The sequence below is a fragment of the Patiria miniata genome, unplaced genomic scaffold (genome assembly GCF_015706575.1).
Source record: "Patiria miniata isolate m_02_andy unplaced genomic scaffold, ASM1570657v1 HiC_scaffold_6, whole genome shotgun sequence".
Lineage (NCBI taxonomy): Eukaryota > Metazoa > Echinodermata > Asteroidea > Valvatida > Asterinidae > Patiria > Patiria miniata.
This window is the reverse complement of record NW_024037073.1, coordinates 8,845,170-8,858,681: the sequence shown is the minus strand read 5'-3', so window position 1 is coordinate 8,858,681 and position 13,512 is coordinate 8,845,170. Positions and strand designations below refer to the sequence as shown.

Genomic DNA, 13,512 nt, shown 5'->3' with positions numbered 1-13,512 from the left:
ATTGAAAAAAAAAACAAGGGGTTAGCCTTACATTTTTATCAAAATTTGGCCAAAAATTGGCTTTTCTCAAAACAACGCAAAAATTGCTGTGGAGACGAGTGGAGCTCGAATCAATATTCAAAAATTCAAATTTTAGCAGATTTAGTTAAAAATCATCCTTTTTTTGGTGAACAAATTCCTAAAAATGAAAAAGAATTTTGACCGTTTTTGTCCGAAATTTTCCACCAAATTTTGTTTTCCAAGGCACATCTGTTCCCAAATCGCAATGGAATGTGTTCAGGGTTATCTTAGGAATCTTTCCAGCAAGTTTCAAGGAATTTCATTTTTTGGCCAAAATTGAAAAAAAAAAAACAAGCGGTTAGCCTTACATTTTTATCAAAATTTTGCCAAAAATTGACTTTTCTCAAAATAACGCAAAAATTGCTGTGGAGACGAGTGGAGCATGAATCAATATTAAAACATTTATGTTTAAGCAGATTTAGGCAAAAATAATCGGTTTCTTTGGTGAGGAAATACCTAAAAATAAAAAAGAATTCGGACCGTTTTTGTCCGAAATTGTCCACCACATTTTCTTTTCCAAGGCACATCTGTTCTCAAATCGAAATGGAATGTGTTCAGGGTTACCTTAGGCATCTTTCCAGCAAGTTTCAACGAATTTCATTTTTTGGCCAAAATTGAAAAAAACAAGGGGTTAGCCTTACATTTTTATCAAAATTTGGCCAAAAATTGACTTTTCTCAAAACAACGCAAACATTGCTGTGGAGACGAGTGGAGCATGAATCAATATTCAAACATTGATATTTTAGCAGATTTAGTCAAAAATCATCCGTTTTTGGGGCGAGGAAATATTTAAAAATGAAAAAAATTTTTGACCGTTTCTTTTCCAAGGCACGTCTTAAATAAAAAACAGGTGTATAGTTAAGTCACTGCGGCTTTAACCCTAAAAGGGCCGGGGGCTTCCCCCCCCCCCCCCCCCGACTTTTTCCGCGATAGCCTTGAAAAAATAATGCGCGACCCGAGCTGATATGGCTTTTTAGCCTCGAGCCTTGCGCATCTTTTGATACAAAAAAAATCGGCACTACTTGCCGTGAAAACTGAATTTTCCCATATACGTCGTGTACACAGAGCAGAATTACCATTCGTATATGAATAATTAATTAGCCGTAATTCCAAAACCCTTTGGCATATAGTCATGAAATTTCTTGGGTGTGTTCATGGTGAATTGTTCTATGCATGTACCGAGTTTCAAAATTTTTCGTCACTCGATGGCTGATATCTTAAGGGGGGTGGAATCCCCCCCCCCCCCCCCCCCGGCTGAGAGATGGTCAAAATAACCCGGCCTTAATAAATGAAAAGTGGAGTCACTATGACAAATACGGCGAAATTTGGTTTTAACAAACCTCTTTTTAAAAATAATGGTTGGGGGAGACGAAAATGAGAAGAGAAAAAAAAGAATTTCATTTGTTCACTTCGTTACATTTTTCACCATAATGTGTTCCTTATTTTGAGAAAAGCCCGTCACCATACTTTGCGACGAAATCTTAAAAGACCATGGTCTGTAGCATATCACCACTTGTTTCTCTGGTAAATATACATGATCATAGAATAAAAAGAAGCAACGTCACCATTATCTATCAAACTTACTTTTAATCATAATGTACACTTGGCACTAGTTAATAATATTTTGGGAAATGACAGTGTCAGTTATTATTATATTCATACTTCAATTGCTACATAATTGCCGTAACAAACAGCGCTATACCATTGGCTCCCAAATTTTCAAAGGAACGCCTTATGGAACGATATATGTTCCCAGTGTATTTTTATTGCAAAATTCAACCATAGTTGTCAACACATGATTAAGCATTTAACTATACTTAAAACCCGTTTTACCAGATTTACACCTTTTAAGTTCTGGATTTCTTTTCAAAAAAAAAATTGGCTTCTATTGGCTTGAGATATTGGTGCCCTTTGATCTAAAGATCGCCAAAATTTAGTGCTTTAGATTGTTCAAAGGTCAGGGACAAAGACAGGAATTCCAAATAATGTCTCACATTCATTGAGAAAATATTGAAAACCTTGTTCGTTTACATGTAGGTCTGACAATTTTGTTTAAACACGTTGTTGGCCTCGCCTGAACAAATTTTAGAAGTGATTAGAGCCATCACACTAGGGCTGTTACATTGCACGCAGTACCAGCATTCTGTAGTGCAAAAATACATGAAAATCACATGTTTTCATGGAATGGTTGTGTGCAATTACATATATCTTATTCATTGTTCATTAATCCAATTACCATTTCAGGGGAAGATGTTTAAGAGCCCAAAATATAGCATTCCAATCGAAAGTACTCCTTCAGTATAAGTTTGGCACATTGACACTAAATTCTCACAATCTGTGTTTTGATATGAGGGACATGACTTTACGCCAATTAATCAGATATTTTTTTTGTAAGTACTGTTAACATACAACGCAAAACAAATTCTATATAATATTGCATTCATATATCTGGATAATGTGCATAGATATAGTACAATAATCTTTTATAAAATCGGTGTTTTCGAGTCATTGAGCCTTGCACAGAGTGATTAAAATTGAATAAATCTGCTCTACTTCAGAAAGAGTTATTGTTCTAGAATAGACATAATTAGTACTAGTAAGTTACATGAGGTTAAATATATATTGCTTAAAACTATGTACCGGTATCTCAATTGAATATAGTTTGTCTTATTATTGCTAATGATCATAACTTATGATCCATTAATCTTTCAAATTTAAAAAGACCTGGCTACCAACTTTTGCATTTAAAATATAGAGGCCTTAGCTAGTTTCAAAATCACCTAAGTCATTCAAAGTAAATATATATATTATCGTCCATGCCGTAACAATGACAGAATCATTTGCATAGCAGTTTTAAAATATTCTTCCTCATATACAGTTATGCACATTAAATTTCTTGAAGAGGTCAGGGGTCACCAGGAACGTTGAGCAACCATGACCTTTGACCTCATCTAGTAGTAATCAGCATCCCCTCTGTCTATCAGCCGGTGAAGCTTAATGGAGAAAAATTACAAAAAAAAAAATAATAGTAATAAATATAGGTGACTTAAAATGATTCACAAATACCTCAGACAGTTAACCCATTCCTATTGGCCAAGAGCTTGTCACGTGGCTGGTTTTAAACGGCTGATAAAGACATGGATGGCAGGTCTTAAACACTTTTCCAGTGTCACATGAGATTTGGACTCCTATGAAATCCGGTGCCAGCACCGTTTTATTGGTTGAACATCCACAATCCTCACGTAGGCATGCGCAGTACTACCAGTGAGTCAGTATTTCATAGCCCTAAATTCACACTACACATGCTGCATTGTTCGCCACATCACGTAGTACGCACCATGCGCGCGTCAATCTCCATATAAGGAGTTGTTTACCAGAGGGCCTTACCATTGTATAGCCAGAGGGGTGTTTTGTTGATTGAATTAGTTGAAAATTTAAAGTTTTTGACTTGTTTCGAATTTTGGGCCGAAAAGGTATTTATGAATGGGAATAAATATGTGCTTGGTCGGTATTAAACATTATGTTTAAGACTGGTTGGAGTCTGAATGCTGATAATTACCCTCGCCCACACTGTTTTAAACCCACGAAGCACACATTTAATCCCTTAGGCCCCCCAAAAGTGTCCGGTTTCTGGTATGCGCGCGCATCGCCGTGCAAAATGTTGAAGATGTTTGCAGTAAATTGCTCTACTTACCGGGATTCCAGCTTCTCTCCCGGATGCCATGTAAGGAACAGAGAACTGCGATGCTGCTGAGGGCCTGTAGCCATTATTCTGGGGGGAAGATAAATTAAAAGGCGACATGTATTTAGCCACAACTTAAAAATATAAACGATATCAACAAGGAGTTTGCACTTGTAACACAAGACCCATAGTTTTATATAGTAATATCAAATTTGAACTTTCTTCTTTGATAGTCACGTGATAAGACACTTTCTTTTGCAAGATTCCTTCTGTGCTGTCATGAAAGTTACAATGTGTATATAGCAGCCACCATGGGCGTCGCCAGGATAAGGCAAGGGGGGCTTGGAAAAGTAATCCAAAAAAAAGGAGACCAAAAAAAAAGGGGTTTGAAGTCATATTTGCTTTTAATTTAATACACTTGGGCATCTGCAGGGATCTCAATGGGGGTGGGGTGGGAAAATGTCCCTCGAAAAAGTGATAAATTGAGAATATGCTAGAGAAAGTACAAGGAATTTCGGGCAAAAAGTGCTTTGGCCCCCCCCCCCCCCCAAAAAATCCTGCTGACGCCCTGTATCTACTAACTTTAAGATAGATCGTGTTGATATGTGAAATCAAATCCCAAGTCTCGCCCCGACAAATCCAGGCACGTGATCACCGCATACTCGGGAGGCCCCCTCCAATGGAGAAACCATTGTGCACATTACTGTGCAAAGCAACTGTCCCGCTACAGATCATCTGTACAATAGTTAGCACAATGCTTTTGCCACTGAAGGGGGTGTTTGTGATAACCTGTTCGGATTCCTCTATACACTTACCTCTCTTGGTTGGAACTGTACGTCATACACCGACCCGTTGGTGCGGTGTTTCGGGCCTCTGTCACCCTCGTAATCCTCTCTGTACAAATAGTCGCTTCGCCTGCCTCTGCCTCGTGTCGCCAGGTAGCACACCGCCAAGGATATCAGTAATATGAGTAGCAGTGCTACAGCAGCCCCAACGGCAATGGCAATGATGGCTTCTGTGGACAGGCCTCCGCCACCGGGCGCAGGTGTAGCTGTCAAGACAAAATCAAGTCAATCTTAGTAAGAGCCTCTGCTTGAATACAGAACAAACTGTGATGTACCGAGTTGTGAAACAGAATCGGTATTATGCCCTGAATCTCTTATACCAGAATACCCAAGTATAGAGCTTATATTCGGGTTTTTCCCCAAGCCCGACCAGGATTTCAAGCCTCTCTTATCTCACAAATTACAACTACTTATTCAACGCCATCATCTGCATGTGTGCCCAGTGTGCAAAATGTTCTTGTAGCGTTTTCAGATGATCAATTCTTAATTATCAATTCGCTTTAATTTTTAGTTAATTATCACACTTTAATTATCAATGTTCCTTTTGAATTTTTTAATGATTAATTCTCCTGAATGCATTACTCATCGTTTTCCTAGTATACACATACACCCACACAGTGCCTATGCAATGTGTAGTCCCTATACTTTTATACAGAGCAAATGACCTTCACTGCCCACACGCACAAGTCACTGGTCAGTTTCTTAGTACAACCAAGTTACTTTCAAGATCATTGTTTTAAGGAACTATATTACTTATTCCTAGTCATTTTTCTGAGAATCAAGGAAACCACGATATGACTAAGTTTTCCCATTCTTAAGTATTTCTTATTCCCAAGACTTCCTGTTTCCACCAGTATATAAGTGCTGCTCCACTGGCAGTTCCTCATTCTGTTTCAATTCCATTTCCGTTCCATTTCTATTCTAGTCTATTTCAGTTCATTCAATTTAATCTTTGTCTCACCAGTTCAAGCAATCAATGTGTATTAAAATATTGTTGTGGAATAAACAGTCACGGTAAACACAGTCCTCAACCAAAGAATTGTGTTTTGACATATCCATTCCCCAACCTTCTCAACGTGCACGCGTGTTGCTCGGAATTTCTTCCAAATACAGTGCAGCCAATGAGCATCACGAAAATCTGGTGTCCAAAATGCCGATGCACGTGGCAATCTGTAGGAAGTGACGTCACTTGAGAGAGACCTATTGATGCATCCATGTGGTAGTTTTATCGTATGGACCTTAATGAACAATATGTACAGCTACTTCCAAGATTTAAATTTTGGGGGTGGGTTTCTTTAACGGGTGCCCATATCTTTTGTTCTATCGGGTTCCCGATTCCCCTACTCGTAAATGCACACCCATACTGCAAACTGTAGTAGCCTAGCAAACTGTAGATGAGCAATCCCCCAATAATTACACATATCAGGTGTTGCACTACAATGTAAACCCATTCGCACCTGTCATAATGAAAAGTTTGGGGCCCAAACGCACACAAACTCAATGTGTGTGAGACAGCTCCACAGCTTGCCCAATTGACCTTGCGATTTGCATACCACATGCAACACGCTGGCCACGCGCACTCACACAACTGACCTCTGCAAGAAATCCAGTCATTGGGGGAAAACTTTGACAAAGAAATGATCAGTGGTTTCTTAACCAATGAAATCAAGTCTTATATGAATGGAAAGAGAACTTCATCCTCTTTACAAAACCGCTACCCCCAGTGTGCTCTGACATTGGGTTCTCGAGATACGTTGAGATAAACAACGAAAGGTCTCTCACAAACGGTCGTTTTCTGTTCTGCTCCATAGGCAATTGCCTCATATCCCACATTTTCAATACAAAAAATGATCAGTGGTTTTTCTGTCTTTCCAAGCCATACATAGATAGACTTAAAGCCAGAAGAATGAATTTTCATAATCTGCAACCCCCAGATTTGTGCGACCGTCCATTCTGAAGATATAAGGAATTTAGTGTAAAAATGGGCTATCTTTGGGGTCATTTCCCCACGTTAAATCTTGAGTGGACATTTCCGGTTGAGCAGATGCGCGCTACTTTTCATTATGATTGCATTGTATTACATTTGTGTTCATTCCCCATTAAATCCATCAAATCATAAAGTGCTGGGGCGGTTCGGGCAATACAGGGACTAATTTGTTTCAAGCTTACTGTGTATAATGTTAGTCTATTCAAGCAAAATTGTCTACATACTTGTTGTTACAATCATACTCTGGCATCTGTCACCGCCATATCCCGATGGGCATCTGAAACACATAATAAACGCAAACATCAGAACTGTATTAAAGATGAATAAGGAATTGTTCATGTTGTCAATTTATTTATCAAACCCTCCAAAATCGGAAATCAGCTACTGCAAGAATTGTTGAGGTTTTGTGAAGGGACTTAACATTAAATGCAATTCAAAATTCACATATGAAAAGTATTAGTATGAATAGAAAATATCTCTGTAAACACAACAAGAAACAAGTCAGGTGTGTTTACAAACACAAATGCCCCGCAACCGTGACTGTTTCCATGACATAACACCACTCTAACATCAACTTACATGTACCTTGGTCAAATGGAACGTTCATTGACAGCATTAGTGTCTTCTGTAGGTTTTATATGAATTAATCCCTAATCCCTATGATCTCAGAATAAATACAAGATTTCTATTGTTTTAGCCACTGTGACCTTGACCCTTGACCTTTTGACCCCCAATGCGATAGGCTTCTTAGGATTGCCAAGGACAATCCACAAACCAAATTTGAAATTCATATGTAAAGTATTTCTCAAGTTATCGCGCTGACAAAATTTCTATTGTTTCAGCCACTGTGACCTTGACCCTTGACCTTTTGGCCCCAAATGCAAAAGGCTTCTTAGAATTGCCAAGGACAATCCACAAACCAAATTTGAAGTTCATATGTAAAGTATTTCTCAAGTTATCGCGCTGACAAAATTTCTATTGTTTCAGCCACTGTGACCTTGACCCTTGACCTTTCGGCCCCAAATGCAAAAGGCTTCTTAGGATTACCAAGGACAATCCACAAACCAAATTTGAAGTTCATATGTAAAGTATTTCTCAAGTTATCGCGCTGACAAAATTTGTCCGGACACACACACCCACACACCCACCCACACACACACCCACCCACCCACCCACGGAAGGACAAGGCGGAAACAGTATGCCCCTTCGGCTTCGCCGCGGGGCATAAAAAATTAGAACATTCAGAACATCACTGCTTGAAAACAAATTGTTTAAAGCCCAAGTCCATCATTTGCAGCTATTCAAAAAAGTAACCGGCGTAAGTATTGTTGAAAAACATACTGATTGAAAGAAAGTAAGGGGACTAAACTCCCTGTGAAATTATCCTTTCTGGCAAGCTCTCATTTTGAAGAAATCAACGAAAGAAGGCATTTCCAACGGTGCTTCTTAAGAAGCACCGTAGGAAAATTTAAATTAGTTGTTCATTTTGTTATTCGGCGCAGCGCGCACAAGCATTGGAACGACGCACAGGCGCGCGCGGTTGCTATAATTCGGTGGATCAGTGCGCAACCTCGCGTAAAGCTGCAATTCAAAACAATTCGAAACATGATTTAGCAACTTTTGATTTTAAATTGAGATCCTAGAAACCTGTTTTTCTCGGAATATGAAGCTGAAGCTGAGCTGAAACTTCATCAAGTAAGTTGTTCAGTATCCTTCATTAGATTTTGAACACTTTTGTTGCTTCAAACGAACAAAATGCACTAATTACAAATGATGGACTATAGATTTAAATAAAAAAAACCTTACATGCATGTACTGAGATAGCTGGCAGAGCTCGGTGCACACGTCCCTCCATTCTGGCAGTAACCATCAACACAAACCTCTGTTGGTTCAGAAAGAATAATGTAATGTTACATTAAATTTCAAAATAAAATATAAGCCTTGCGTCGAGAAAAATAAAGATGCATTGTAGGCCTGGGCGAGAAGTGGAAAATTTTCCTGCTGGAGTACTCGCACAGAGGGAGTACTCACGAGTAGTCGAGTACTCACGAGTAAATTCCCATAAATACAGAAAATATGGCATAAACATTACTAAGAAGGAAGTCACTACGAATAAACAGCAGAGAAGACACCATGTTCAGCACTGAGATATCCTTACTATACAAAACTTTGGCTCATTTTACTTGAACATTTATTTATTGAGAGTGCTAGCGGAATCCCAAGGAAACAGATGGAGGTAGGGATTCCTTTATTGCCGGGGACGTATTAAGACAACAGACAAGTTTAGCGCAGAAACCGCATAGTGGTTACTGTTTTCTTAGTCAGCACATGTAAAACAAAATTGCTACTCGCGAGCAGCTACTTCTACTCATGCCTGGACGAGTACTTGAGTAGATGAAAAACCACACGAGCCGAACGAGTAGCAAACACTACTCGCGAGTACTTGCGTACTCCGGTTACTCGCCCAGCACTAATGTGTTGTCACATATGTTTCACATGACCTGCTTCAGATTTTCGATGTTTGCTGAATCGGCAAGCAAACACTGTTTTTGCAAATGGTGTTATCTTTCATTGATATGCACACCACTGCCTTTAGGCTTTATGTAGTCTTGGTTCAAAGATGTGCGATGTGTCAACGCCCACAGGTTATTGTACTGTGCAGCGATTCACCGAAGCAGGCGCCCTTTATACACACGCTAGTCTGCAAAGGACGTCTTGGGAATTTCGCATTGTGTGTGCATTTGCAAATTGTGTGCAAGAAGTCCTAGTAAGCAGGTCTGGCGTCTGTATGTACTGCAGCTTGCAAGCGAGCCTGTGAGGAAAATGTCAACTGCGTGGACGAAGCAGTCAATTTGGCAGCAGAGAAACAGGGCCTTGGAAGGCGTTAAAATCAGTCCTCTTCAGAAATCTGGATGTGGCCGTGATTCGACCGGACCGTATGATCAACCGGTTAGCATCTAGTGTATTGGATTGCCCGTGTACGGTACTAGCCTAACCAATGGTTTTTGGAACAGCTCTTTTGTGTGCACCAATGCGCATGTGCTGTTATTTGCATATTAAGTCACACCCTGTTGCAACGCGAAATTCCCAAGATCATTGCGTGCGGTTCGTGAATGGAAACATTAATGCTGTTGGGCGGTACAAAGGCTGTATCATCTACTGTGAACTACCCCGCTAAGAACGCCATGCACCAAGACATTATGATGTGGGTGAGCATGTATTACCTTCGATGACAACTGAAGGACTAGGAGTGACCTTGTATTCGGATCCCATGAGCAGATCTCCAGTGGTGATTCCTTGCCGCACGGCGTTATTGACGTCCTCCTGAGTCACTGTTGAACTTGGGTCAAAATTGACCACCGCTTCAACCACGATGCTACCGGGGGAGAAGAACAGCACGACGACATTGCCAAAGCCCGGCATGCCACTAAACACCAGAGCAAACTGTAATCCAAAATTCACCATTTCTCAGTGAGTGAGGGTAACAGATAAAAAGGTCAAAAAAATATTCAGTGACCAGGGTTCCCACAGAGATCTTAACATGAAATTCCAGGACTTTTCCGGGACAAAATGAGGGCTTTCCATGACCAATTCCTATGCTGTTTCAGGCATCTAATGGGAGTTTATTGCTCTGGGGCAAGGGACACTACTCCCTTTCAGCCTTCCAGTTTGGCACAAGACCACTGGGCACCACAAAAGCATCACAGTGATGCAATGAATATGCAGCATGTACACATATATTGGGGGTTTGGTACATAGGAATGTAAACTTGAAGATGCCATAACCTAATACAGAGTGAGTCAAAAAAGCAGAACCCAAACCCACAAAAATGTGTTTCATATTTTAACAAAATATGTGATGCGATCAAGCTACACGAGTCGTTTATCGACCCTGGCCAAAAACAAATTTATTACAGTATTTTTCAATTTGTAATGGCATTCATGAGAAGTAAAAAAAGAGGAAATCAGCGGATCCGAGGAAAAGTTGCACGCCTGAGAATACTTGTTTCAACAGCTGTCAACAACTGTAGTACACAATATCTTTATTAACAACCCTGGTTCGGCAAACAATATGATTCATAACATCCATTGTTTTTAAAAGACGGGCCTTCAAAAAGACTTTGTGGAATATTTTCAACTTTTAAACTGAGGTTTTATCTCTGGTGATGTTTGAAGACAATTGTGACGACAATTCTTCAAATCGCATTTTTGGATGAAAAAGGTTCTAGAGTCATTGTGTTTGAATGGTGATATTCTTTGAACGGATTGAGAATTTCAGTAATTTTTTCATCTAAAAGTAGCTTATGAAATTGGCTTTCCAGTCATTACTGTGTTAGGTGCTACATATGTTTTTAAAGGGAATGTACATCATTGGCCTTTGCTGTAATTTTCAGAAATGAACTATTTGAGGGGTTAGTATAATAGGCCTAGATCAAATATTGTTTAACTGACATGTTTTGAAGTTTTGTGTTTTGAAAATGCTTGAAAAACCAAGAAAAACAAAAAAAGGTTTAAGTAGTCTGGTTCCCTGACTCCACTTAAGATAAAATGGATCAATTTATAGTTGTCGGAAAATTGTAAGGTAAGAGAACCAGTCTAGCTGGCCTGCACCCGTTCATGAACATGTAACCAATAGCAAACAAAATTTGGACTGAAAATTGTAAATTTGGAGCAGTAGTTGAAAAATAGTTAGGTTTTTCAAACGGTGATCGGCCGACCACCGTTGGAAATGTATACAAAAATACAAGTTTCTTGAAAATGACTTGACACCAGGTGCCATAATTTTAAAGGATGCCTTAGACTGTCATTTACCAACATCCTAGTAAGGTATTTCGTAAAAACTTGGTAGTTTTATTTTTCGATGTTTGCAAATGTTGTATATTCCCTTTAAATATGAAATATAATTTTTGGGGTTTGTGCAGGATTCCATGACATGACTTTTTCTTGGAATATCAACTTTGTAAAGTGACAAAATTCCATGACTTTCCCATTACTTTCCATGATAGCTTTTCCAAGACGAAACCCTGTCAGTGGAAATGGTTGAATATCATACAGCTCTCTCTCTCTTGCTCATTGGAAAATAAATGCACTTAAATATCAGTTCATGCCATATAATCTTACCAAAACTTGAAGTCGTATTTGATGACTCAGGAAAATAACGGTATTGGAATTGCCCAGGCCTGTGACAAACACAGCTAGAGCTCCGTTGATCTCAACAATGGTGATTCGGAAGCGGAAACTTCTCGCCCCTGCCAAATGCAAAACAAAATGAAACGTTGATGGCACTTTCATGTCACTCAGGCCACAGATGTGACACACATCACATTTGCAGATTGTGGGTTCGAGTCCAGCCCAGAGTTGTAATGACTCGAGTCAATGGTTCGACTCGAGTCCGACTCGAGTCACATATTTTGGTGACTCGACTCGAGTCCCTAAGGGTAAATGACTCGACTCGACTCGAGTTACCGCGAGCAAATGACTCAACTCGACTCAAGTCCCTCATCAGAATGACTCGACTCGACTCGAGAAGGCTAATAATGTCACTCATTAGTAACTGGGTACCTTAGAGGGTAGAGATGGTTAGTGTTGTTGACTTGCTTTGCGCCGAAATGGCAGCATGGAGCTGTATACTCCCCAGGGAGCCGAGATGGTGTTAGGAATGTTTCATGGGTCCAATGAGCAGGGGTCCTAATGATGTAGCGCCTTGAGCACCGGTCCAGGTGAATACGTGCGCTTTATAAATACATACTATTATCAAGGAAGCTAAGGGGAAAATCAGTCTGTGGCAGTTTTGCCTGATAGCAAATCAGTCTCGCAATAAGTCATTTGCGAGTAACCTATACCCTTTGGGATTTAAATTTGAAGAACATCTGGTACACTGACTTGCTCAGAATGCTGGGCACATTTTAACTTTGAGTTCTCCAGACCAACGACACTGTTGCTAATCACATGATTCGGGGCAAGCTCTTGCATAGTACTATAAGAGACGCTCAGCACCAATACATTGTTCACAATGGGTGAGAATGGCACAAAGACACCAGACCATGCCGGAGCTGGGGGTTGCTAGCATAAGGCTTGCCCCAAATCCTGTGATATAGCTTTGGTCAGGAGAATACAAAGAACAGAGCACTGGATTTTGAACACACAAAGTATGGATTGTGCATGCCGAAAATGTTAATTGTGGCACTTTGTGAGCCTCATACACACTTAAAACATAGGTCTTTTGCTGCTATTTCAATACACAATGCAAAATCTTGGGAATTTTTCTGTGTTCATCTTGACATTTTCAAATTTGATGATTGGCCGCGAGGTTGTCACTTGTGTGTCAACTTTCATTTATGTGAATACGATGGCTTAAAAACATGCTTTGTTGTTTCACAAGAAGACAAATACTGATTAGGTATAAATGTCCGAGTCCAGACTGTCTTGTAAGTGTTATCTTACTTAAGCAATTGTCAGAGTTTCCAGCTCTCACGAAGCCCACAGGGCAGTCACAGGTGTAGCCAACGGGATCCAGTCGGTTGAAACAGCTCAATCCCCTAGCTGAACACTCGGAAGTTGCTGGGGCCGACGCACATTCATTGACATCTGCTCATCACAAACACACAAACAGACGTTTCATATGATAGCAGCATATTGGACTCTGATATATTGACAAAGAAATGTGAGCCACAACGCTGAACGACGAGGTTGTGACGACCTCGCAAGCTACGTCCTGCTTAATCAATAGACTCTGAAAGGTAACTATTAAGTTCTATTTCATATGATATTTCTTTTATTCAGAACAGTGTTTCAAGATTTGAAATTTGCTGTTTATTGACATCTGCTCATATCACCACACACACTCGTGAAATTCTTCATTAGAGACAGCGTGGATTTTTGCGGTACCCAGTTTTAAAAATTCTGGTTTTAGGGGCTTTTTTTGGTGATGGTGTTGGG

The 13,512-nt window shown here is 39.9% G+C and overlaps 1 protein-coding gene across 2 annotated transcripts in view; it reads right to left on the bottom strand.

The window, feature by feature from the left end:
• Positions 1–1,627: 1,627 nt before the first annotated feature.
• The window catches only part of LOC119742611 (mucin-3A-like), a 103,810-nt gene continuing 91,925 nt past the window's right edge, over positions 1,628–13,512 (bottom strand). For both annotated transcript variants that reach the window (XM_038218730.1, XM_038218731.1), the window contains exons 52-59: positions 13,018–13,161; positions 11,695–11,822; positions 9,799–10,018; positions 8,381–8,456; positions 6,799–6,851; positions 4,558–4,793; positions 3,755–3,832; positions 1,628–3,053 (exon numbers count right to left, since the gene is read on the bottom strand). In XM_038218730.1, the coding sequence (XP_038074658.1) occupies positions 3,012–3,053; positions 3,755–3,832; positions 4,558–4,793; positions 6,799–6,851; positions 8,381–8,456; positions 9,799–10,018; positions 11,695–11,822; positions 13,018–13,161 (977 nt within the window). In that variant the 3' untranslated portion in view covers positions 1,628–3,011. The remainder of the gene's footprint in view (positions 3,054–3,754; positions 3,833–4,557; positions 4,794–6,798; positions 6,852–8,380; positions 8,457–9,798; positions 10,019–11,694; positions 11,823–13,017; positions 13,162–13,512) is intronic.